This window comes from Mesoplodon densirostris, chromosome 19, assembly GCF_025265405.1.
Source record: "Mesoplodon densirostris isolate mMesDen1 chromosome 19, mMesDen1 primary haplotype, whole genome shotgun sequence".
Taxonomy (NCBI): domain Eukaryota; kingdom Metazoa; phylum Chordata; class Mammalia; order Artiodactyla; family Ziphiidae; genus Mesoplodon; species Mesoplodon densirostris.
This window is the reverse complement of record NC_082679.1, coordinates 15433908-15460008: the sequence shown is the minus strand read 5'-3', so window position 1 is coordinate 15460008 and position 26101 is coordinate 15433908. Positions and strand designations below refer to the sequence as shown.

At 37.3% G+C, this 26101-nt stretch overlaps 1 protein-coding gene across 2 annotated transcripts in view; it reads left to right on the top strand.

The window, feature by feature from the left end:
• LOC132480575 (zinc finger protein 14 homolog) overlaps positions 1–25523 on the top strand; it is a 219344-nt gene extending 193821 nt beyond the window's left edge. Inside the window, exons 2-6 of one of the 2 annotated variants that reach the window (XM_060084867.1) lie at positions 908–994; positions 2802–2880; positions 4300–4426; positions 5544–5642; positions 21133–25523. In XM_060084867.1, the coding sequence (XP_059940850.1) occupies positions 2851–2880; positions 4300–4426; positions 5544–5642; positions 21133–22499 (1623 nt within the window). In that variant the 5' untranslated portion in view covers positions 908–994; positions 2802–2850 and the 3' untranslated portion in view covers positions 22500–25523. The remainder of the gene's footprint in view (positions 1–907; positions 995–2801; positions 2881–4299; positions 4427–5543; positions 5643–21132) is intronic. The other variant, XM_060084868.1, reaches the window with a different exon arrangement.
• Positions 25524–26101: the final 578 nt, after the last annotated feature.

Here is a 26101-nt window from a genome sequence, read left to right as displayed (position 1 = left end):
AGGTCTAGTATCTTTTGAAAGGTTATTTCTATTTTTTAGTGAATTGCCCTTGCTTAGGTTTCTCTCAGTGAAGTAGAAATTCTACCCTTCAGAGGCAAAAACCAAAGTTGAAAGATGGCTTTTTAGTTAGAGAAATGTGGACTCAAAACAAAGCTCTGCCACTTAATAACTGAATCTGGGCAAATGATCTGACCCCTGAGCATCAGTTTTCTGAACTATGAAAAGGAGAGAGGAACTACTTTGCAGAACAATGCTGAGTGATGTACCTAAAGCAGCCATCACATGAAAATTCTCAATGAATGTTTGTTGTTGACTAACTGCAACGATCATGAATCCTCTACTGAAAGAGAGGGGGTGGAAAAGGACGTCATGGTATGAGAGGTTCTGATTGGGAAACAGAGTAGTGAGTTGTCCGGGCTGGGGAAAGACCAGTGCAGCTTTACAGTGGCAGGAGCTGCCAGGCCCGATCTGTGTGGTTTTCAGTCTTTGTGTTTAGGAGGTTCAGGCAGGATCCTGGGGCTCATAGGAGGCTCTGTGTGGATGGTGTGGCCCTTTCTCAGCCCTGAAAAATTGTACTGGAAAGGGGAGATGCTGCTCAGGACAAGTCTGAGGAATCCAGTGTCAGGACCAGATCCACACTGCCAGATGGGGAACTGGATAGAAATCCTCCCGCTGAAGTATCTGGGCTCTGCACAAAGATCATCACTGTTTAGCTGAGTTTCGTCAGGACTTGGATTTCTTCAGACTCCCTGTACTCTCCTCCAGTTGGGTATGAGAGCAATGTAGGTATAGCGGTGAAGAGTAGTTTGGAAGCAGGAATGGAAGAGAAAAAAAACTCATACTAACATAAGTCATTTTGGGAGCTCTGAGGCACATCTGGTTTCATGGCTGCTTTTTCTTCTTCCAGATCTGGCTTATCTGGACTCTGTAGTTCTCCAACAGAGAAATCTTGAGAAGGACTGACCGGTTCTTGCAGTTGGAAACAATGGCCCATGTAAGTTGGTGTTTCTTCTTCGTTTTTGAAATATTGCCAATTTCTAGGCCATGTTTCAGGATAAGGAATGATTATTGCTTATCCTGAAACTTCCTATTTAACAGAACTCCATCCAAGAACCCACTCTAGTTCCTCTCATTCCTGTGAGAGTTGGGGACAAATAGTCCAGTGTCCCCTATGTGCCCCCTTCCCTTTTTTCCACTAATGTGGACCATCTCCTATCTACAGAATCTTCTGTCAAGAGTCATCAAGGAGCAAAAGTGAAATGCCTTGAGAAGAATGTGGGTATTCTCTGCAGAATGTCCCCCCGTTAATATTTTTGATTTTAATACCTAAACTTCAGAGAAAACATATTTCTCTGAATTACAGTGATTTGGGGTCTAGTTTTATATGGGAAAAATTTACATCCCCAATACACAATTCGACATCTTTTAAAAGTTTTTTTAACTTTGTATTGCTGTATAACGTACATAGAGAATAGTGCACAAATCAAAAGTGTGCAGCTGAATGAATTTTCATAAATTGAGTATATCTATGCTATCAGCACTCAGGTCAAGAAAAAGAATATTACTAGCATTCACATGCCCCCCTTTCAGTCACTTTCTACCTACCCAGTCCAAATGTAACCAAATGTAATCCTGACTTTGAACACCATACAATAATGTTGCCTATTTTTAGAACTTCATGTAAGTGAAATTGTATAGTTCAATGTAACTTTTTTTTAAACAAAAAACAATGTGTAGGAAGTCTTGTTATATTCCAAATACAATTGCTGGATCATCAGAACCATCTGCAGACATTTTGAAATGCATGCAGATATCATTAAAGGGGATGTGTATAAGTGGTACTGCTGGTGATAAGGGAGGCCTCAGAGCATCATACAGAGTGTGAGCCAGGCCTGCCATTATGTTCTCCTTGGAAGCGCATTTGCAAAGTGCACTTCACATGTAGCCCCTGTTTTTGTCATTTTGTAAAATGAGTTCCTAAGAAGTTGGAAAAGTATTGAAGAAACTTGTAGAGAAAGAAGCAAAGCAAGTGAGAAAAAAAAATTTGGTAAAAGAGAGAGTGAAAGTACTAAAGCCAGAGATATCATGTGTGCACTGACCCACGTGTACTCTCATTCTGTCCTGGGGGAAATGTGAAGCTAGTTGGAGGGTTGGAATTGATACATAATGCAGTATAATTCTTTGCTTTAAAATGATGGGAAAATAGGCACCCACCCAAAATGGTGGGAAAATAATGTAGTGTTAGAATGTCTTGATTTTCAGGAATGGATTATTAATATTAAATGGGAGATCCCTGTTTTGAACACTCCTTGATGATCTTGTGGTTTGATGAAAGAGAGATTTTGGTCTTATTTGACTGCTTATAGGGAAAACTCCAAACTTCTCCACAGACCTGAATTTTTTAAGTACATAAGATGAGATTTAGTATTGGCTGGTCTTAGTCCCTGTATGTGTTGAGATCTTATTGTATGTAAGGCTTTTAGGATTGGGTGGATTAGGTAGGGATATGATTGCGGCCTTGTATTGTGAGGCCTAAAAGTTCACATGCTGCCTTGATATCTTATCAGACCTAACCAAGAGTTCCCCTGCTCTCCCCAGATGTGGCCCCCATGCAATGGAAAAGACTCTTTACCTGGCTAGTTTCCCTATCAGCTAGACCAGCTAAACCCCTCTTAGTCCTCAACCTAATAGGTTTCACCTCCTTGCCAGCCCACAGAATTATTCAAACAAGCCCATCACATCCTCCTGCATTGGCCAGGGACCCCTCATCCTCTTTTCACTATAAAGCCTGCCTCCCACAGATCCTGCTTGTTCACCCTATTCCTGAGTGCAACCCCCGTGTGGCCCTGCATGACGTGTGGTGTCTTCCTCTCCCAGGCTGTGAGTATATGTGACTAATAACCTGCTGTCAGTCTCTTCTGTCAGGTGTCAGATATTCAGTCATCTCATACCATTTAGGGTGAGGGATCCCTCCTTCAGCAGTGGGGTGAGTAGGAGGTGATCGGAACAGAACTGCAAACAGAGAGGAAGAATCATCTCCAGGAACCCCTGAGAGAAGGATACTAGGAGCAGAGTCCATCGTGTAGTTTTACAGGATGTGCTGGTTTAGAGCAGGGTTTCTCAACCTTGGAACTACACTTGACCTTTGAACAACGCAGGGATTAGGGACGCTGATCCTTTGTGCAGTTGAAAATCTGGCCCTCTGTATATGCCGTTCCTCCATATCTGGAATTCCTCATTATACGCAGTTCTGCATCCACAGATTCAACCAACCGAGAATTGCATGATACTGTAGTATTTACTATTGAAAAAAAAATATGTATAACTGGTACCACGCAGTTCAAATCTGTGTTGTTCAAGTTTCAACTGTATTAGTATTTTGAGCCAGAGAATATTTTATTGTGGGGGATTGTCCTCTGCATTGTAGGATGTTTAACAGTATCCCTGGCCTCTACCAATTAGACGCTTCTAACACTCACACCCCTTCTCCCTAGTTGTGCCTATCAAAATTGTCTCCAGGCATGGCCAGATGTCTTCTGGGAAGTAAAATCACTCCTCATTGAAAACCACTGGTCCAGGGTGATACCTTTACCATTTGGTATCCTCTAACTCAGGAATGAGGAAAGGTGTTCAGTGAGGGATGATGGATGATAAATAGTAAGAAGGTCATCCAGATGCATAAGTAATAGATAAAGTAGAATGTGAGAGTTGAGGAAGATTTTTGAGACTGTATTGAATCCACACATGTAAAGAGAGAGGAAAAAAAGATTGGATTTAATACATTTGAAATGTGGACTGCCATGTAGCAAATTTTAAAAAATTTACTGAAGAATTGGTCATAACAGGGAAGATGCTTATAATAAAATGTGACTTTATGGTGAACTTGAGTCTATTTTCTTAGAGATTTCATAGTACATTTCATTTTTATCAATGTTTTTTCATGATCAGTAAAGGGGAAAGAAGATAGAAGACCTCATATTTCTTAAGAATTTGTGGTGGAGATACAGCTTGCAGAGGGTTTGTGTACACTGTTTCATTTAATTGGAACTTCTTTTGGTTATTTTATTCCTTTCCAGATATTTTTGGGTAAAAATTTAATCTTATCTGCACTCACAGGACTATTCAAGACATGTAGCACTATACTTCAGTGATACTAATTTTCTTACTGTCCTTACACATGTCATAAATTTGCTTGCTGTGTGCTCCCTCCCTCTCTGCAATGCAATCATTGATCTCTCTTTCCATTTAAAAAATATTTCATTTATTTTCACAAGTTATCCATGAGTTTTATTTTTTCAGGGTTCAGTGACATTCAGAGATGTGGCCATAGACTTCTCACAGGAAGAATGGGAATTCCTGGACTCAGCTCAGAGGGACTTATATAGGGATGTCATGTGGGAGAATTATAGCAACTTCATCTCACTAGGTAAGGCTATTTATCCCCAATTATACTGGCTTTCTCTTCTGTCAATATCAGGACTATGTTTTGAGAAACTAGATAAAATTTTTCTCTCTGTTCCAAAGGAATGATTCAAGCTTTGTTAGGTTGGAAGTAGGCCCCTCCTTTTAACACTTCATCACTCTCAGGTTCAGCAGGCTAGGTCCTTCAGACTTTCTTCAGGCTTTGTTGTTTCCATGTTTCCTTAGTATCCAAGGGGCTGGGTTTTTTTACGACAGAAGCATTCTCCAAGAAACCAGACTTCACTTTGTATTTGAGCTCGGAATTGATGTAGATGCTTAACCCTCCTTTATAATCCACCTGCAAAGAGAATACCTAGACTCAGGGATTCTGAGTCTCTTTAAAAATCAGAGGAGCCTGTAGAACTTACATAGTATGAGGTGGATCCACAAAGTTCATCTAAAACTCAAGTAAGTGCATTCTGTTTCCTATAACAGACATATTCAGTTCTACTTGCTTTGTGGTAGAAAGTTAAAGTCTGAGAACCTTGCATTCAACATTAAATGAATATCTTAGTAAGGATCTGAGGATGTCTGAGGAAGCTTTTTATTCTCCTCTCAGCAAATTGTAACAATAAAAATTAATAGCTAGTATACACACATATTATGTGTATATATACATATAACTGCGTATACTTAGGTACTATTCTGAGCATTGTACATTATTAATTAATCCTCACAACAACTCTATGAGAAATATGCTATTATTATCCATATTTCAGATGAGAAAATTTAGGCACAAAATGTTAATAATTTGCAGAGGTAACATAGCAACAAAGGCAGGATATGAACCCATGCAGTCTGGATCCATATTCTATGTTCTCAACTATTACAAAAGACTGCCTCTCAACAGAGCTTGTATGAGGTATGAGTTTAAATTGTTTTAAAGCCTGTTCTTACCCGTCTGGTGTCTATTCCTCGTGGTCCTGAGGTTACCCTAGTATGAGTGTTCTTCAACTCCCTAGCATTTCTTTGCTCTTAGGCTTTATAAAGTACCATTTTGGTCTATCGTTTATTATAAATTTAACCAAATCTGAACCTAAGGACTTTGGGGCTTATAATTTCATGTCACATTATCTTTTAAGCAGGACCTTCCATTTCTAAACCAGATGTGATTACCTTATTGGATGAAGGGAAGGAGCCCTGGATGGTTGTAAGGGAAGGGACAAGAAGACATCACTCTGGTGAGTGAGGGCTTAGCAGGCATGGGGAAGTCATTACTGTAGATAATAGCCAAGTATGTTAGGGTAGAGACATACCCTCAGGATGTTACACATCTCTCTTCAAAAGCCCATAGCCTGTGGAGAAAAGGCCTGAGACCTAGGAAGCAAATTAAAATCTTTTAAGCCTGGGCTAGCAAAGGAACTTCCTACTGGCCTTGATTACAACTCTCTGTTTCTTGTCTCATGTTTCTCTCCCACTTCAAAGAGAGAAGCTGTTCTCAGTAGAAGGAAAAAAATGATAATAAATATGAGTGAAAATCAACAAAATAGAAAAAGAAAAAAAGTGAAAATTAATAAAGCTTAGAGTTGATTTCTTGAAAAGATCAACAAAATTGATAAACACCAGCTTGACTAATCAAGAAAGAAAGAGAGACAACATAAATTACTAATACCAGGAATGAAAGAGAGGTTTTCACTTCACATTTTTACAGCCATTAAAAAAATAAGAGAATACCATGAATAACTTTATGTCAATAAATTTGACAACTTAAATGAAATGGAAAAATTCCTTGAAAAATATAGCTTACCAGACTTGACACAAGAGAAAAAAGAAAATATGAATAACTTCATATCTGCTAAAATAATTGAATCCATTATCAGAAGTCTTTCCAGAAAGAAAATGCTAGACCCAGATGGTTTCACTGGTGAATTCTATTAAATATTTAAGGAAGTAATATTACAGTATTACACAAATTCCTTCAGAAAAAGAAAGAACTCCTTCCAACTCATTTTATGAGACTACTATAACTCTTTTACTAAGTTCATGAAGGATATAAGTCTATAATTTTTTTCCCTTTGGTAATTTCTATCCTTTGTGAATGTAGATGTTAAATGCTTAAAAAATATCAGGAAATTAAATCCAGCAATATATAAAAATGATGACCAAGTAGGGTTTATCCCAGGAAAACCCTAGCTTGGTTTAACATTAAAAAATTAATCAGTGTAATTTAACATATTAACAGAAATGTGAGAAACCATGTGATCATCTCCATAGATGTAAAAATAGCATATGACAAAATTCAACATCCATTTATAATAAAAATTCTTAGGAAACTAGAAACTGAGGGGAGCTTCCTCAATCTGATAAGGGACATCTGCTGAAAAAATACTACATCATAAACTTCATCATACTTGATTGAAGAGTTTCCCCCAAGATTGTGAATAAGGCAAGGATGCCCAGTCTCCCCAATTCTGCTTAACATTGTATTGAAGGTTCTAGCATTGCAATAAGGCAAGAAAAAGAGATAAGAGATATTGTAAAGATCAGAAAGGAAGAAGTAAAACTATTTGGAGATGGCATAATTATATACTTAGAAAATTGTAAGGAATCAAAATAACAGCTACTCAAAGCAATAAGTGAAGATCACAGAAGATCACAGGATACAAGGTTGAGCTACAAAAATCAATTGTGTTATTATAAACTAAGAGTGAAAAAAATTAGAAAATTAAAGTCAATTAAGAAAAATTAAAGTCAATTAAGTCAATTTACAGTAGTGTCAAAAAAAATACTAAGGAATAAATTTGACAAAATGTGTAAAACCTCTATAATAAAAATGATGGAACATTGCTAAGAGAAATAAAAGACCTAATGAAGAGAAAGATACCATTTTGGGGATGGGGACTCGGTATTATAAAAATGTCAATTGTATAGATTCAACACAATTCCAGTCATAATCCTAGGAACCTTGTTTTTTTTTTTGTAGACATTAACAAGCTGATTCTAAAATGTATGTGGAAAAGCAGTGGACTTAGCATGTCTAAAACAGTCTTGAAAAAGGAAGAGCATATTATAGAACTTAGACTACATGACTTCAAGATACTTCAAGATATATTATAAAACTCTAATAATCAAGACATTATGGTATTGGCTAAGGATCAACAAACAGAACAGAGACCCTAGATGTAGACCTCACATGCACTTAAAGGGTCATTTATTTATTGGCAAAGGCATCAAAGCATTCTAGTGGAGAAAGGAAAGTCCTTTCAACAACTGATGCTGGAATAGCTGGAAAAAAATCTTGAACTCTGTCTCATTCCAAAATTAATTTGAGATGTATTTTAAACGTAAATATAAAAACTAAACATTAAAAAATCTTAAAAGCCAAATATAAAAGCTAAGTATAAAAAATAAAATGAAAATTTAAGAACTAAGTATACATTTTATATATAAGAAACATAAAGCTTTTAGAGGAAAACGTAGGGGAATGACTTGGTAGTAGGCAAAGGTTTCTTAGGAGAAAGCAATAACCATAAAAATTAAAAATTGATAAGTCACCATTTATCCAAATTAAAAACTTTGTCTCATCAAAATATGCTAATTAAAAAATGAATAGGTGAGTCACAGACTGAGAGAAAATAGTAGTAAAACAAAGGACCAGTATCCAGCCTCTACATTACAACTCAACACTATAATGATGAACAACCCAATTAAAAAATGGGTAAAAGGTACATCCATACCATGGAATAATACTCACCAACAAAAAGGAATACATTATTAATACACACAACGACTTGGATGAACCTCAAGGAAATTATGCTGAGTGAGAAAAACCAATCACAAAAGGTTATATACTGTATGACTCTAATTGTCTAATATTTATGAAATAATAAAATTATAGAGATGGGAAATGGATTAGTGGTTGCCAGGGGTTAGGGAGGGAGGGGAGGGGAGGAGATGGTTGGGCTATAAAGGAATAACACAGGGGAGTCTTGTGGTTATGATGTAGTTGAGTATGTTCATTGTGGTAGTGGTTATGCAAGGCTATACATGTGATAAAATTGCATAGAACTATATACATACACATACGTGATGGCATGTATAACTGGTGAAATCTAAGTAAGCCCTATGGATTATACCAAGGGTAATTTCTTGGTTTGAATATTGTACTATAGTTTGTAAGATGTTAACATTGAAAGGGGCTGGGTGAAGCCTGCATGAGACTTTCCTGTACATTTCTTTGCAAACTCCTGTGAATCTACGTTATTTCAAAATAAAAAGTAAGTAAAAATGTCCTGTTGGGGGTGATAGGTAAAAGATTTGACAAAGAGAGGAGCTACTCTTTTTTCTTGATCAAAGACTACAATTCATCTATATCTAAATCTGTATTAGGCAGCTCAGGCTGCCATAACAAAATACCATGGACTGAGTGACTTAGACAACAGAAATGTATTTTCTCATAATTCTGGTGGCTAGAAGTCTGAGATTAGCATCTTGGGGCCTGATGAGGGCTCTCTTCCTGGCTTGCAGATGACCCTGTTCTCACACTGTCCTCACATGGTGAAGAGAGAGAGCACAATCTCTTTCTTCCTCCTGTAAGACCACCAGTCCTATCCTATCCTATTCTACCCACCAGTCCTGTGAATCAGGACTCCGTCCTTATTACTTCATTTAACCTTAACTGCCTCCTAAAAGCACTTTCTCCAAATATAGTCACATTGGGTGTCAGGGCTTAAATGTATAATTTTGGAGGGACACAGTTTGGTCCATAGCAATATCTATATGGGATCCAGTTTCTTTCCAGTCTAACTAATATATATATATTTGCTTGCCTAAAAATATGTTCGTTTATTTATTTGGCAAATACTTGTGTGCCCAATCTGAACCAAGCACCGTCCTAGACACCAGTAGGACAATTGTGAGCAAGAGTGGTAGTTCCCAGCAGTCTTGCTGTTTATATTTTAATAGGATAAAGGACATTAAGTAAACAAGTAAATGAATAAACAATATTATATAGTGACAAGTGTTATTAAGAAAAGTGAGAAGAACGAGGGATAGAAATTGGCAGGTGTAAACAGGTTTGTTTTAGGGTGGTTGGGGCTTTTTGAGGAGGTGATACTCGAGTGGAAACATGAAAAAAGAGCTCAAACCATATGAATATCTAAAGCAAGAAGCAAGAGCAGTCCTAATGGAACAGTAAATGCAGAGGTCTTGGGTCGGAGGAACAAAGGCCTTGATGTTTGAGGAACAACAAGAAGACCAGGATGATTATTCAAAAGGTAAGTGAAAAGTAGAGTAACAAGATGAAGTCAGAAAGTTAGGCAAGGGCTAATCGTGTAAAAGTTTGTATGTCATAGGGGAAGGCATGTGACTTAATTTTTATTTTTTGCCCTGCTGCACCACTTGCCGGATCTCGGTTCCCCAACCAGGGATTGAACCTGGGCCACAGCAGTGAAAGCCTGAAATCCTAACCCCTAGGCCACCAGGGAACTCCTGGCATGTGACTTTTAAGTGTGATAGAAAGGCATTGGAGATTTCTGAGCAGGGGAATGACATGAGCTGATTTATAATTATCACTCTATGGAGAATAGATTGAATGGGAGCAAGATGGATAGTAGGAAGACCAATTAGGAGGCTATTTCATTTGCCCCAGTGGAATATGGTAGTGGTTTTTAATTTATTTATTTATTTATTTATATTTATGCTGCGTTGGGTCTTTGTTGTTGCATGTGGGCTGTTGGTATCATCTGTTGGTATCATCTTTAATTTCTTTCATCAGTGTCTTATAGTTTTCTGCATGCAGGTCTTTTGTCTCCCTCGGTAGGTTTATTCCGAGGTATTTTATTCCTTTTGTTGCAGTGGTAAATGGGACTGTTTCCTTAATTTCTCTTTCATATTTTTCATCATTAGTGTATAGGAATGCAAGAGATTTCTGTGCATTAATTTTGTATCCTGCAACTGTACCAGATTCATTGATTAGCTCTAGTAGTTTTCTGTTAGCATCTTTAGGATTCTCTATGTATAGTACCATGTCATCTGCAAACAGTGACAGTTTTACTTCTTCATTTCCAATTTGTATTCCTTTTATTTCTTTTTCTTCTCTGATTGCCGTGGCTAGGACTTCCAAAACTATGTTGAATAATAGTGGTGAGAGTGGAATCTTTGTCTTGTTCCTGATCTTAGAGGAAATGCTTCCAGTTTTTCCCCATGGAAAATGATGTTTGCTGTGGGCTCGTCATATATGGCCTTTATTATGTCGAGGTAGGTTCCCTCTATACCCACTTTCTGGAGAGCTTTTATCATAAATGGGTGTTGAATTTTGTCAAAAGCATTTTCTGCATCTGTTGAGATGATCATACGGTTTTCATTCTTCAATTTGTTAATATGGTGTATCACATTGATTGATTTGCATATATTGAACAATTCCTGCATCCCTGGATAAATCCCACTTGATCATGGTGTATTATCCTTTTAACGTGTTTTTGGATTCTGTTTGCTAGTATTTTGTTGAGGATTTTTACATCTATATCCATCTGTGATATTGGTCTGTAACTTTCTTTTTTTGTAGTATCTTTGTCTGGTTTTGGTATCAGGGTGATGGTGGCCTCATAGAATGAGTTTGGGAGTGTTCCTTCCTCTGCAAGTTTTTGGAAGAGTTTGAGAAGGATGGGTGTTAGCTCTTCTCTAAATGTTTGCTAGAATTCACCTGTGAAGCCATCTGGTCCTGGACTTTTGTTTGTTAGAAAATTTTTAATCACAGTTTCAATTTCATTATTTGTGATTGGTCTGTTCATATTTTTTCTATTTCTTCCTGGTTCAGTCTTGGGAGGTTATACCTTTCTAAGAATTTGTCCATTTCTTCCAGGTTGTCCATTTTATTGGCATAGAGTTGCTTGTGGTAGTCTCTCAGGATGCTTTGTATTTCGGTGGTGTCTGTTGTAACTTCTCCTTTTTCAATTCTAATTTTACTGATTTGAGTCCTCTCCCTCTTTTTCTTGATGAGTCTGGCTAATGGTTTGTCAATTTTGTTTATCTTCTCAAAGAACCGGCTTTTGGTTTTATTGATCCTTGCTACTGTTTTCTTTGCTTCTATTTCATTTATTTCTGCTCTGATCTTTATGATTTCTTTCCTTCTGCTAACTTTGGGTTGTTTTGTTCTTCTTTATCTAGTTCCTTTAGGTATAAGTTTAGATTGTTTATTTGAGATTTTTCTTGTTTCTTGAGGTAGGCTTGTAGAGCTATAAATTTCCCTCTTAGAACTGCTTTTGCCGCATCCCATAGGTTTTGGATCATCGTGTTTTCATTGTCATTTGTCTGTAGGTATTTTTTTATTTCCTCTTTGATTTCTTCAGTGATCTCCTGGTTATTTAGTAACGTATTGTTTAGCCTCCATGTGTTTGTGTTTTTTACATTTTTTTCCCTGTAATTGATTTCTAATCGCATAGCGTTGTGCTTAGAAAAGATGCTTGATATGATTTCAATTTTCTTAAATTTACTGAGGCTTGATTTGTGACCCATGACGTGATCTATCCTGGAGAGTGTTCTGTGCACACTTTAGAAGAAAGTGTAATCTGCTGTTTTTGGATGGAATGTCTTATAAATATCAAGTAAATCTATCTGGTCTATTGTGTCATTTAAAGCTTCTGTTTCCTTATTTATTTTCATTTTGGATGATCTGTCCATTAGTGTAAGTGAGGTGTTAAAGTTCCCAACTATTATTATGTTACTGTCGATTTCCTCTTCTATAGCTGTTAGCAGTTGCCTTATGTATTGACGTGCTTCTATGTTGGATGCATATATATTAATAATTGTTATATCTTCTTCTTGGATTGATCCCTTGATCATTATGTAGTGTCCTTCCTTGTCTCTTGTAACATTCTTTATTTTAAAGTCTATTTTATCTGTTATGAGTATTGCTACCCTAGCTTTCTTTTGATTTCCATTTGCATGGAATATCTTTTTCCATCCCCTCACTTTCAGTCTGTATGTGTTCCTAGGTCTGAAGTGGGTCTCTGGTACACAGCATATATATGAGTCTTGTTTTTGTATCCATTCAGCGAGCCTGTGTCTTTTGGTTGGAGCATTTAATCCATTCACGTTTAAGGTAATTATCAATATGTATGTTCCTATGACCATTTTCTTAATTGTTTTGGGTTTGTTTTTGTAGGTCCTTTTCTTCTCTTGTGTTTCCCACTTACAGAAGTTCCTTTAGCATTTGTTGTAGAGCTGGTTTGGTGGTACTGAATTCTCTTAGCTTTTGCTTGTCTGTAAAACTTTTGATTTCTCCATCGAATCTGAATGAGATCCTTGCTGGGTAGAGTAATCTTGGTTGTAGGTTCTTCCCTTTCATCACTTTAAGTATATCATGCCGCTCCCTTCTGGCTTGTAGAGTTTCTGCTGAGAAATCAGCTGTTAACCTTATGGGAGTTCCCTTGTATGTTGTTTGTCGTTTTTCCCTTGCTGCTTTCAATAAGTTTTCTTTGTCTTTAATTTTTGCCAGTTTGATTACTATGTGTCTTGGCATGTTTCTCCTTGGGTTTATCCTGTATGGGACTCTCTGCGCTTCCTGGACTTGGGTGGCTATTTCCTTTCACATGTTAGGGAAGTTTTTGACTATAATCTCTTCAAATATTTTCTTGGGTCCTTTCTCTCTCTCTTCTCCTTCTGGGACCCCTATAATGCGAATGTTGTTGCGTTTAATGTTGTCCCAGAGATCTCTTAGGCTGTCTTCATTTCTTTTCATTCTTTTTTCTTTATTCTGTTCCGCAGCAGTAAATTCCACCATTCTGTCTTCCAGGTCACTTATCCGTTCTTCTGCTTCAGTTATTCTGCTATTGATTCCTTCTAGTGTATTTTTCATTTCAGTTATTGTATTGTTCGTCTCTGTTTGTTCTTTAATTCTTCTAAATCTTTGTTAAACATTTTTTATATCTTCTCGATCTTTTCCTCCATTCTTTTTCCAAGGTCCTGCATCATCTTCACTATCATTATTCTGTATTCTTTTTCTGGAAGGTTGCCTATCTCCACTTCATTTAGTTGTTTTTCTGGGGTTTTATCTTGTTCCTTCATCTGGTATATAGCCCTCTGCCTTTTCATTTTGTCTGTCTTTCTGTGAATGTGGTTTTTGTTCCACAGGCTGCAGGATTGTAGTTCTTTTTGCTTCTCAACAATATGTTTAACCTGAAAATTTGTTAATATTTTAATGCAATTTTTTGTCATCAATGTCAATATTATTTTTTTTAAATATGTATTGTATTTTATTTAATTTGGTTGCTTCGAGTGTTAGTTGCAGGCACACAGGATCTTCGTTAAGGCATTCAGGATCTTTTTGTTGCAGCACGCAGGCTCTTTGTTGCAGCATTTGAGCTTTGCTCTAGTTGTGGTGCGCAGGCTCCAGCGCATGTGGGCTCTGTAGTTAGTGACACACGGGCTCTCTAGTTGAGGCGCACGAGCTCAGTAGTTGTCGTGCACAGGCTTAGTTGCCCTGTGGCATGTGGGATCTTAGTTCCCTTACCAGGGATCAAACCTGCATCCCCTGCATTGGAAGGTGGATTGTTTACCACTGGACCACCAGGGAAGTCCCTCTATGATTACTGGAGCTTTTTAGTGTGCCTCTACTAACCTTGGAGTATTCCCTTCTTATTAGTCTTCTTTTCCAGTTTTTAAAAAATTATTGGTTATTTCTTCATATGGATTTTTGAATTAACATGTCTAATTCTATGAAAAAATTAATTCATTGATATTTTTAATTTGGATTGTGTTAATTTTATTCTACCTCTGTTTGCATAAAATGCATCTGTTGGATCTTACAGCAAGATTGCTTTTCTAAGGAGCATTATAAGAAAGAAATCAATCATTTGACTGTCATATTATTCTGTTAAAAGACTAATTTTCTAGCTCTAGAAGAAAATAAATTATTTTCTTCTTCTGCTTGTTGAGTAGAATTTTCCACTGGGATTCAGAATCACAGAGTATCAGTTAAAACTGCAAGCCACCTTATGGCCACCCCTCTTATGCTTTTGGGATCTCTCAGGAAGGAACCACATGGTGCTGATTTCTCTGAAAGCTGCTTTGTCCAAAGCAGGAGCAGCAGTTCGTCCAGGAGGTCTCAAAATTTTGCAGCTCAGGTGGAGTCATATCCTGATCTCTTTGGTTGCCCTGCTGAGACATCCTCCAGACTTTCCATGTTTTGGGGTCTGCTTGTGTTACCCTAATAAATAGGGACTGCGTAGTCTAATCTCGTGGAGGTTGACCTGGATTTAGGGCGTCAGCTACCCCAGTTTATCAGTGGTAGCTATATATTTGTGTAGAAAACCCCAAACAAAAATATTTCACTAATCCTTTAAAAACATATACTTAAGGGCTTCCCTGATGGCTCAGTGGTTTAGAATTCGTCTGCCAATGCAGGGGACATGGGTTTGAGCCCTGGTCTGGGAAGATCCCACATGCCACAGAGCAACTAAGATCGTGTGCCACAACTACTGAGTCCACATGCCACAACTGCTGAAGCCAACATACCTAGAGCCCGTGGTCCGCAACAAGAGAAGCCACCGCAATGAGGAGCCTGTGCAGCACAACAAAGAGTACCCCCCACTTGCCGCAACTAGAGAAAGCCCGCTCACGGCAATGAGGACCCAACGCAGGCAAAAATAAATTGATTAATTAAAAATTAAAAAAAATAAAATATATACTTAAAAACCATTTACACAAGTGGATTTAAAGTGTAGTGTTGATCCTTAATTCGAATCAGTGTAGCATTGTTGCATTGCATTAGGCCACTTATATCTCTGACCTACAGGCTTTTTCCATTCTAGGTGATAATCTGGTGACTAAAGAAAGCCATTACAAATTAATTTTGGGGGCAGTTTGGGCAAGAAGAAAAATGACTTTTAGAGTTCATAATTAAATATTTCAGAACAAGAAAAAAGAAATAGAATATAGGTGAGTTAGAGGGACAAGACACTTTACATCCACTTTTTTTTTAAATAGACTTCATTCATAGACAGTCTCCATTCACAGAAAAATTGAATGGAAGGTACAGGAATTTTCCACATACCCCCTGAGGATTGCATTATTTTTATAAGTTAGTGGGAATCTACATCTTTTTTGTGTTTACGTTTTTATACTTTAAAAAGTTCAGTTTATTGATGAATATATAATTGACATACATTAAAATTCACTTTTTAGTATTCAGTTTTAGGCATTTTAATAAATGTATATAGTTATATAACTACCACCACAATCAATTTTTAGAACAGTTCCTAAGTCTCCTCATGCTCCCAGTATTTCTTCACTAAGTTAAATCTAGCTTTTGGGCTAAGAAATACATTTTTTATCATGTTAAGGAAGTAACTGTATATTCGTATTATTTTCAGTGCTTTTTTATAAATAATGAGTGCTGAGTTAATGTCAGATGGCTTTCCAGTGTCTTTAGAAATAAGTGTATAATTTTAATCCTTAGAATAATTAATATTATAGGGATTTCTTTGGCAGTCCAGTGGTTAAGACTCCGTGCTTCCAATGCAGGGGGCATGGGTTCAATCCCTGGTCAGGTAACTTAAGATTCCACATGCCGTGTGGCCAAAAAAATAAAATAAAATAAAAATAAATTTTAAAAAGAATAATTAATATTATAAATCTTTTAGTAGATTTACTAATGTTGAACTGTCCTTCCATTCTCAGGGTAAGCCACGGTTAGTTATGATATATTTTCTTTTAGTGTGCTATTAGTTTTGGCATGAATTTTTATAAGTGATATTGGCATATAGCTTTCCTTTACTAGGTTTATATTTCATTTTAAAACTCACTTAAAGATAATTTGGGGGGCTTCCCTGGTGGCGCAGTGGTTAAGAATCCACCTGCCAATGCAGGGGACATGGGTTCGATCCCTGGTCTAGGAAGATCCCACATGCCACGGAGCAACTAAGCCCATGCGCCACAACTACTAAGCCTGCGCGCCACAACTACTAAGCCTGCATGCCACAACTGCTGAAGCCTGAGCGCCTAGAGCCCATGCTCCACAACAAGAGCAATGAGAAGCCTGCACACCGCAACCAAGAGTAGCCCCTGCTCGCTGCAACTAGAGAAAGCCCACGTGCAACAACGAAGACCCAACGCAGCCAAAAATAAAATAAATAAACTTTAAAAATAACTTGGAATTATTTTCTTATTTTTAACGTGCTGGGCTACTTTAAATATTGGGCTACATGCTTTCTAAAGTTTTGATAATCTTCAAGATAGTTTTTTGAGAAGGTCTGACTACTTTCTCTATATTTTCTTAGAAAATTACCCTTTATTGCTATAGTAGTTCCTTACGATTTTCAAAATATTCAGTTTTATTAATAATTTGTTAGTGTCAAGAAGTGTAAAGGGTCTGAAATTTTACCCTACTTGCAAGCTAACAAGTAGCCTACAGCAGTGTAGGATGGATGCTGGCAGAAGACACAAGACTCCTAAGCCAAAGGCAAAGGATTTTATTGCTCAAAGCACAACAAGCAGCATGAACATCAACATATTTGCCTTGTTCCTCTTTGCCCACAAGTTCCATGGGGGTGATATGGATGGTCCAGGTAGATACCTGAACATTCAGTGAGCTGCCTTATGGGAGAGGACCCAGAGTTTAGAGAACCCAAATCTTTCATAATGGGCAATACACATGCATGACCTTTGCTATGAGGGAGATACTACCTTTACTATATTGAACAGTAAGCAAACCTGTATGTTGATTTAGAGAGAGAGAGTATCTCTACCTTCCAAGGGTATTTGTTACACAGTCTCAAAACGATAGTCCAGAACAAAGGTAGTCAGTGTTTCTGCTTGCAAGATGTGCTCTGATACCTAGTTGCTATTTTTTATTTTGTTTGAGTGCTTTCCTTTTTTTTTCTTAAAAAAATTTTTTTTTAATTTATTATTTTTGGCTGTGTTGAGTCTTTGTAGCTGTGCACGGGCTTTCTCTAGTTGTGGCGAACGGGGGCTGCTCTTCGTTGCAGTGCATGGGCTTCTCATTGCAATGGCTTCTCTTGTTGCAGAGCACAGGCTCTAGACGTGCAGGCTCAGTAGTTGTGGCTCACGGGCTCCGGAGCGCAGGCTCAGTAGTTGCGGTGCACGGGCTTAGTCGCTCCATGGCATGTGGGATCTTCCCGGACCAGGGATTGAACCTGTGTCCCCTGCATTGGCAGGCAGATTCTTAACCGCTGTGCCACCAGGGAAGTCCCTCCTGTTTTTTCTTACTATCTTAGCAGATGGTTAATATATTTCATTTAATTTTTTTCAAACAACCTGGGTTTTTCACTTGCATATTAATTTCATTATTTTTCTGTTATCTAATTAATGAAATTCTGCATTTATTTTAATTTATTTTCTCCTGGGTTCCTCAGTATATTTTGTTGTTCTTTTCTTAATTTGAGTGGGATACTCATATATTTTTTTCTTTCATTTCTATTGCTCTAAGTATTTAAATGTATTGATGAATTTTCTTCTAAGATCTGTAGCTGTATTTCATAGAATCTTGATAATGTGGTGTTTTCAATATTCTAGAAATTCTAAAAATTTTTAAATTTAGTAAATAGTTTTAAAATTTTGAAGTGAAGATGTCTCTTGGTTTTATGATTTTATTTCTCATTTTGTTTCACAGTGATCAGGCTATGATTTGAGTCATTTCAACAGTTTTATACATTTATACGGTAGTCGCAGAAAAATACTTTCCTATCTCTCCTATCCCATCTTCTCCCATCTCTTTTCTTACTTCATTCGCATTTAGATATTCTTCACTCAAGTCCCCCATCTGGGTCACTGTCTTCAAGCCCACATCTAACATAGCCTTTATTTGTACTCTCTTGTACTCAGGTGATACCAACTCCCATTCCATAGTTGACAGCCATTCTGCTGTACTCAATATCTACACATGCCTTTTTGCTCAGAATTTCACAAGCCTGTCAATATTAGCATGATTGAAAAATATTTGAGATCATTCTCTGGGAAGTACGAAAGTTGCTGCGGCTATGTAGGATTGGAGAGGAGCACCTAGGGAAGGTATGGAGGAGCAAGTGTTTGAGTAAATGTAGCACTGATGTAGTAATCGTATGAACTCTGGTGGAGATAAGCAAGTCATTGTAGTACAGTATAAAAGATTAGAGGCAGGGCCTCCCTGGTGGTGCAGTGGTCAAGAATCCACCTGCCAGTGCAGGGGACACTGGTTTGAGCCCTGGTCTGGGAAGATCCCACATGCTGTAGAGCAGCTAGACCCGTGTGCCACAACTACTGAGCCTGCACTCTAGAGCCCACGAGCCACAACTACTGAGCCCACGTGCCACAACTGCTGATGCCTGTGTGCCACAACTCCTGAAGCCCGCGTGACACAACTACTGAAGCCCGCGCACCTAGAACCCATGCTCCGCAACAAGAGAAGCCACCTCAGTGAGAAGCCCGTGCACTGCAACAAAGAGTAGCCCCTGCTCACTGCAACTAGAGAAAGCCTGCGCACAGCAACGAAGACCCAACACAGCCAGAAATAAAATAAATTTAAAAAAAAGATTAGAGATGGATGTATATATTTATTAGTGATTACATAATTGTGGGAATTAAATGAGTAACATCTATTGCGAATTTGGGGTTGCTTATTCAATAGTAAGTGAACTTAGAATCGTTTCTGCCACTGGGAAAACTTAGGGGTAAGAGACTAACCGAATAACAAGTGAGAAAATTAATAAGTATGTTATTGCAAAATTGAGAAAAATGTTATAGAGACAAGCACCATGTTGCTGGGATAGAGCATAAAGTGCCTAGACTTAAATAGGATCAGCAGGAATATCTTTTCTGAAGAAGTGATTTTTGATTTGAGATCTGAGGATGAAGAGAAGTCAACCACGCAAAATCAGAGGATTTCCCAAAGAAGGAGCAACCTATCAAGAGCCCTGTTTAATGGCAACAGTTGCATTAAACATTAAACAGTGCATTTTGTGAGCTGAAAAGAGGCCTTTATGGCATGAACAGAGAGAGTAAATGGGAGAGGAGTTGATAAGCAGAAGCCTTATTATTCATGCTCAGGTATTTCTATTTTATTCTAATTGTAAAGAGAAATCATTGAAAACGTTTTAAGTAGAGAGACTCAAACATTGATCAGCAACAGGGTTATTGTCAGATATAAAAAAGAACAAAACAAAAACGTGCAGGAACTAGTTCTATAGATCTTGTTTCAGTCAAACATATCTCTGTATAGTTTTAACAGACCTTTAGGTGATTCTTACACACGCTTAAATCAGGCCTCCACTGATTTACCTTGTTTCCCTAATCACCAACCTCACCTCCATTCCTGAACTTTCTTTATTTTCTGTTTCCTTTGCCTTATTTTGAAGTGTATGAGAATATAGTCTGTTCCATAATACAGTTAATAATCCATAATACAAATTAGCTTAGTAATGATATGAAGTAGGGAATGATATCAGTATAATGTGGAACTTAGTTGTTTCACAGGTAATTTTCCTAGTTGAATAGTGCCAGAATGGTAGAAATAGATTTCTAACATTCAGCTGGAAAGGCAAAAGCCTTTAATTTGATACTTTATTGTTAAGAGCCCTTACACCTCTATATTAAGAAAATTAATAATAAATGCCTACATTCAGGGCTCCCTCCCCAGACATGGATACCATCAACCTTGCATGTCTCCTAGCTGATGACAGGTTTCACTTCATCCTATTTCCATCTTAATGGTAGCCTCACTGGCTCAGGGCTTTATTTTCATGTACAATGTCTCAACACCTGAAATCCAGTGTTTTCAATTTTTTGTGTGCTTTTTAGTATCCACGATGCAGCCTTCAGCTGTGTTGGGCTGCCTTTCAGGTTATCTCTTGAGATATCAATTATTATATTTGTTACTGCTCTGCCAATAACGTTGCATAGATTTGACTGCTCTTCTCCAGTCCTGTTTTCCCCATAAACTCTAATTTTTGGTGTGTAATTTTACAGAAGATACGTTTTTTTAGGTACACATATGTGTTATTGTAGCAGGAATGCCTATCTTCTAGAGATGCCTAATCCATTCACTGGTAATGATGCTGAAAATTCAGCCTTTGTGCACCAGTGCCAAATCGAATCTCGGAGACAGAGGTTTGGGTGAAGTAGGAAAGAATAGCTTTATTGCTTTGCCAGGCGAAGGGGGACACAGCAGGCTAGTGCCTCAAAAACTGTGTGTCCCAACCCAGGAGCATTTGGTGAGTTTTATAGCAGTGGTTCAAGGGTGGGATTGCTGATAAGGATCAGGGTGTGTGCAGGGCCTGTATTCCTTTAATCTGGCCTCAGGTGGTCTCCTGATGAGCTTCTCAAGGTTATCAAACTGTGACTTTCTCTCTGGAACATCTTCCGTTTGGTGGGGGTTTTAGTTCTGCAGAAGACCTCAAAGATACTGTTATGTGTATCCCTTGAGGTGGAACCAGGACGCCCCAAGGCTGTACTGTTGTTTCTTGACTGCTCCTTCCTTGTTTCTGCATCCCCTCCCTTCCCTGATTAGCAACTGTTCGAATATGCCCTTTGGAACTCAGGGAAGGTCATGGAGGCTGGAGTCTGTTCCGTGCAAACAAAGAAATGGGGGACACAGAAAGGCTTCCGTGCCCAGGAGGCCCACAGGGTCCTGTTCAGTTTCAGTAATAGGCATTATTTTAGGTGCTTTTTATTTCTGTATAGTTTTCTTTCTTCTGGAACTGGAAAACAGCTTGTGTTTGCTTTCTTGTTTTCTTTCAGATTTGGAGTCCAGATACAGGACCAATACTTTATCTCCAGAAAAGGACATTTATGAAATATATTCATTCCAGTGGGAGATAATGGAAAGAATTAAAAGCTATGGCCTTCAGGACTCCATTTTTAGAAATGATTGGGAATGCAAAAGCAAGATTGAGGGGCAAAAGGAACCACAAGAGGGATATTTTGGGCAAGTGAAAATTGCTTCTGAAAAAATGACCACTTACAAAAGGCATAATCTTCTTGCTGAGTATCAGAGAATTCATAATGGTGAAAAGTTATATGAATGTAAGGAATGTAGGAAGACCTTTATTCGTCGTTCAACACTTAGTCAACACCTGAGAATTCATACTGGTGAAAAACCTTACAAATGTAAAGAATGTGGGCAGGCCTTTAGACAGCGTGCACACCTTATTAGACATCACAAACTTCATACTGGTGAGAAACCCTATGAATGTAAGGAATGTGGGAAGGCCTTTACAGTCCTCCAAGAACTTACTCAACATCAGAGACTTCATACTGGTGAAAAACCCTATGAATGTAAGGAATGTGGAAAGGCCTTTAGAGTACATCAGCAGCTTGCTCGACATCAGAGGATTCACACTGGTGAGAAGCCCTATGAATGTAAGGCATGTGGGAAGACTTTTAGGCAGTGTACACACCTTACTCGACATCAGAGACTTCATACTTCTGAGAAGCTCTATGAATGTAAGGAATGTGGGAAGGCCTTCGTATGTGGTCCAGACCTTAGAATACATCAGAAAATTCATTTTGGGGAGAAACCCTATGAATGTAAGGAATGTGGAAAGGCTTTTAGAATATGCCAACAGCTTACTGTCCATCAGAGTATTCATACTGGTGAGAAACCCTATGAATGTAAAGAGTGTGGGAAGACTTTTAGATTAAGGCAACAGCTTGTTCGCCATCAGAGAATTCATACTCGTGAGAAACCCTATGAATGTATGGAATGTTGGAAGACCTTTAGTAGTTACTCACAACTTATTTCCCATCAGAGCATTCATATTGGTGAGAGACCTTATGAATGTGAAGAATGTGGGAAGGCCTTTAGACTACTCTCACAACTTACTCAACATCAGAGTATTCATACTGGTGAGAAACCTTATGAATGTAAGGAATGTAGAAAGCCTTTTAGATTGCTCTCACAACTTACTCAACATCAGAGTATTCATACTGGAGAGAAACCTTATGAATGTAAGGAATGTGGTAAAGCTTTTAGACTTTATTCTTTTCTTACTCAACACCAGAGAATTCATACTGGTGAGAAACCCTACAAATGTAAGGAATGTAAGAAGGCCTTTAGACAACACTCACACCTTACTCAGCATCAGAAAATTCATAATGGAATTTAATACAAGAAGGCTTTCAAATGTACATGTTACAGAACATCAGAAAATTCATTTTTGAGAAAATTTGTTTCATGCTTATAACTAAGCATTAAAAAGTTTATATTTCAGAAAAAATTATTGCTTTAAAACCTTCCACCACCATTCAGACATTGTTTATCTTCAGCAAATTTATATAAGGAAATAATATAATGAATGCAGGAAAATCTTTAGCCTTATTTATCATTATTGCCATTTCACCCCTTTATTACCAGTGTGTTATTAGATAAGGTACTTAAATTTCTGTGCCTCATTTCACTCACTTGTAAAATGATGATAGTAGTACCTATGTATATTATTTATTGCTGTGTAATAAATTACCACAAACTTAGTAGCTTAAAATAATACACATTATCTCAGTTTCTGTGGGTCAGGAATCTAGGCATAACTTAGTTGGGTTCTCTGCTTCAGGGCCCCTCACAAGGCTAAAATCAAGATTTCAACCGTGGCTGAGTCTCATCGGAAGGCTCAACTGGGGAAGGGATGCACTTCCAACCTCATGTGGTTGACCAAATTAATTCACTGAGGGCTGTTGCGCTGAGGTCCTGAGTTTCTAGCTGGCTGTTGGCTAAAGGCTGACTTCAGTTCCTTGCTACATGGGCCTCTTCAAGGTGGCTGCTTACTTCATCAGAGTGTGCAAGCCAAGGAAGCAAGAGGCTGCTAGCATCAAAGAAGCTATCATCTTGTGTAATTAATCATTGAAATGACATTATTTCATCACCTTTGCTATCTTTTTTTGGTTAGAAGCAAGGAACTAGGCCACCCTACACTCAAGGGAACAGGCTTACACAAGAGCATGAATACCAGGAGGAAGGGACCACTGGGGCCAATTCAGAGTCAGCCTGCTACATCATGTAATAGAATTGTTGTGAGGAGTGAGTAGTTAATACTTGGAAAAACAGCAGCCACATAGCATGTTTTCTGTAAATATTACCTATAGTTGTTATTAACATCATTAGTATTAGTGAATTCATATGAAAGGAATATCCTATAGAAGTAATAAATGTAGAAATGCCTCCTGTCACTGCTCAGCACTTACTAAACTTAAGATAATTTATTCTGGATAAAATCTAGGAGGTTATATTGAATCTGAGAAGTTCTTCATCACTTGAGCTGCATCTGAAATTTCATGCTGAAAAGAAACCTTATGAATTTCATGAATATGAGGTTGTTAAGAGTACAACTATTGGAAGAATCAAAGAGAAATATGAAATTATTTTCCCATAATAAATTTCAAAGAGTAAACGTTTTATAATCCCTCATCTCTGACCACCATTCAATTAATTAGAAATTATCAAAAAGGTGGCATAAAGGAACTAACCACTTGGAAATTTAATTGTGTGTGTGCGTATGATACTCTTGTATAAAAGAAAACATTCCATTATAGTCAATATACTTTTTGATGCTCAAATTGCCCCATCTTCAGCCAGTGGGAGTTGGGTCTTTTCACATGACCCCAGTAGCAGTTTGATAATTTACTCAGTTATGGCTGGTATGGGAAATGCTTGGGTACCAATTCATCATTCTGAAAACCAATAAATAAAGGGAAAAATAAGTATTTATTTTGCTTTTCCCATGTGAATCAAGTTTCAGAGTCACCCAAAGCTCATCAAATTAATTTTTTTAATTTAAGAAATCTCACCAGTAAATACAGAAAAATTGATAGGGTTAGAAAAATTTTCTAGTTCCTAATGGAATAATGGGTCCAGAAAATGATCTTCAGTGGATATTAAAACTATTTGGGAAAAAGTTTATAGTGGGAACGTTATATTGGATTTATCAAGCTGACCACCTCTGAGCCCTTTATTCAATTTTAACCTCTATAAAGGTGGGACGATCAGACAATAGGCACCTCCTGATACAATGCAATTAGGAAGTACATACCACTACCTATGAAGTCTTATTGCCAAAATAATGAACTGAAGGAATCAAACCTTTAAATCAAAAAAATTTTTAAAGCCAAGAATTTGGGGAATAGATGAAAAAGTAAATGGCACCACAAGGAAGCAGCCAAGCAGATCCAGAATGTGTAAAATTCTACAAAACAAATGACCTGATTTCTTCAACTAATGAGTGGCATGAAAAAGAAAGAAGGGCACTGTTAACAGATTTTAAAAGACGAGGCATATCAACTAAATTCAATATGTGGGTATTATTTGGACCCAGATTGAACAATGTAAAACAACATTTTGGAGACTGGGGGAAATGTGGACATGCACTGAGTATTAAATGATTTTTAGAAATACTAGTTTTGTTAGGGATGTGGTTATTAAAAGATAGAACATCCTATGTTTTAGAGATACATATATATGAAATAAGATACCCAGATTTGCATTAAAATAACTCCAGCAAAAGAAAAAGAAAGTAGCAAATTGGCAAAGAGCTAGAAAGTAGATTAGCAAAATGTTGATAATTACTGAAGTAGAGTGGCTGTTTATGGAGGGTTCATTGTTCTAACATTTTTACTTTTTTATGTATTTGAAATAATAAAATATTTAAAATCAAAGCTGAAATTACACACTACTTAAGAAATGATTGTTAATGAGATGCCTGCATATCTAAATTTGTCAGATGTAACCAAAGTTCTATTCAGTGAGAAATGTGTGCCCCTGAATGCATTAAGGAAACTTCGTTTGTGGGCCCAGTCTTCATCTTCTTCACTTACCTGCAGCAATCAGTGCTGGGCCTGTCACGTAGATAAATGTATTAAAGGAATGAATAAGCATTTATGTCAAGAAACAAGAAACAGAACAAAAAACCAACACAAGAGAAGCAAAGTACAATTGAAAGTAGAAATTAAGAGATTAGACACTAGTAGACTTCCAGTGTTAATGACTGTATCTTGGCAGGTCCAATCAAGGAAAAGAAAATGATATATAAACATTCAGCATTAATGATGATAAAAGTGATTACAGATTATCAATACATTTTCCTTTTATTATAAGGTAACACTTTATGTACTATATGTATTGCAATATATATAAAAATATAGAGGGATTACATTTTCTTCTCTATAAGTATGTTATCACAATTGACTGTGCTCTAGAACCCACAGACCAACAAATAAATTGTGTGTACGAAGTTCCTGTTTAAGGAAAAAATCTGATGGTTGTGTAGGTAAAAACCTTAAGAATAGATAATCCTTAACAAAATTTTACCAATTAATTTTACACGGGTGAAATAATCTGATACAAAACTAGATGAAGATAAAGAGCAAAATCTAGACCAGCTTCACTTATGAAAATTTTATTCTTCATAATTCTAAATAGTTATATTTAGAATTTCTTACAAAATCAGTCTTCACTAATAGGCCAGTGTTTTGCCTTTCCCAAGCTCCAGAAGACCAGTGTTTAACCAACATTCTCCACAAGTTTGCTTCAGGGAATACAAATATTCCTTGATAATAGTCCTTGATAATAGTCCTTGATAATATTTGAAAAAAGATATCTTGGGGAAAACTGTAAATGAAACAAAGGATAAAGTATCTACTTCTGGGGGAAATCCAAGTACACATCAGCTTGTCGACAGATGTATTAAAGAAATTTTCATTTAACATAGTGTATCTCAAA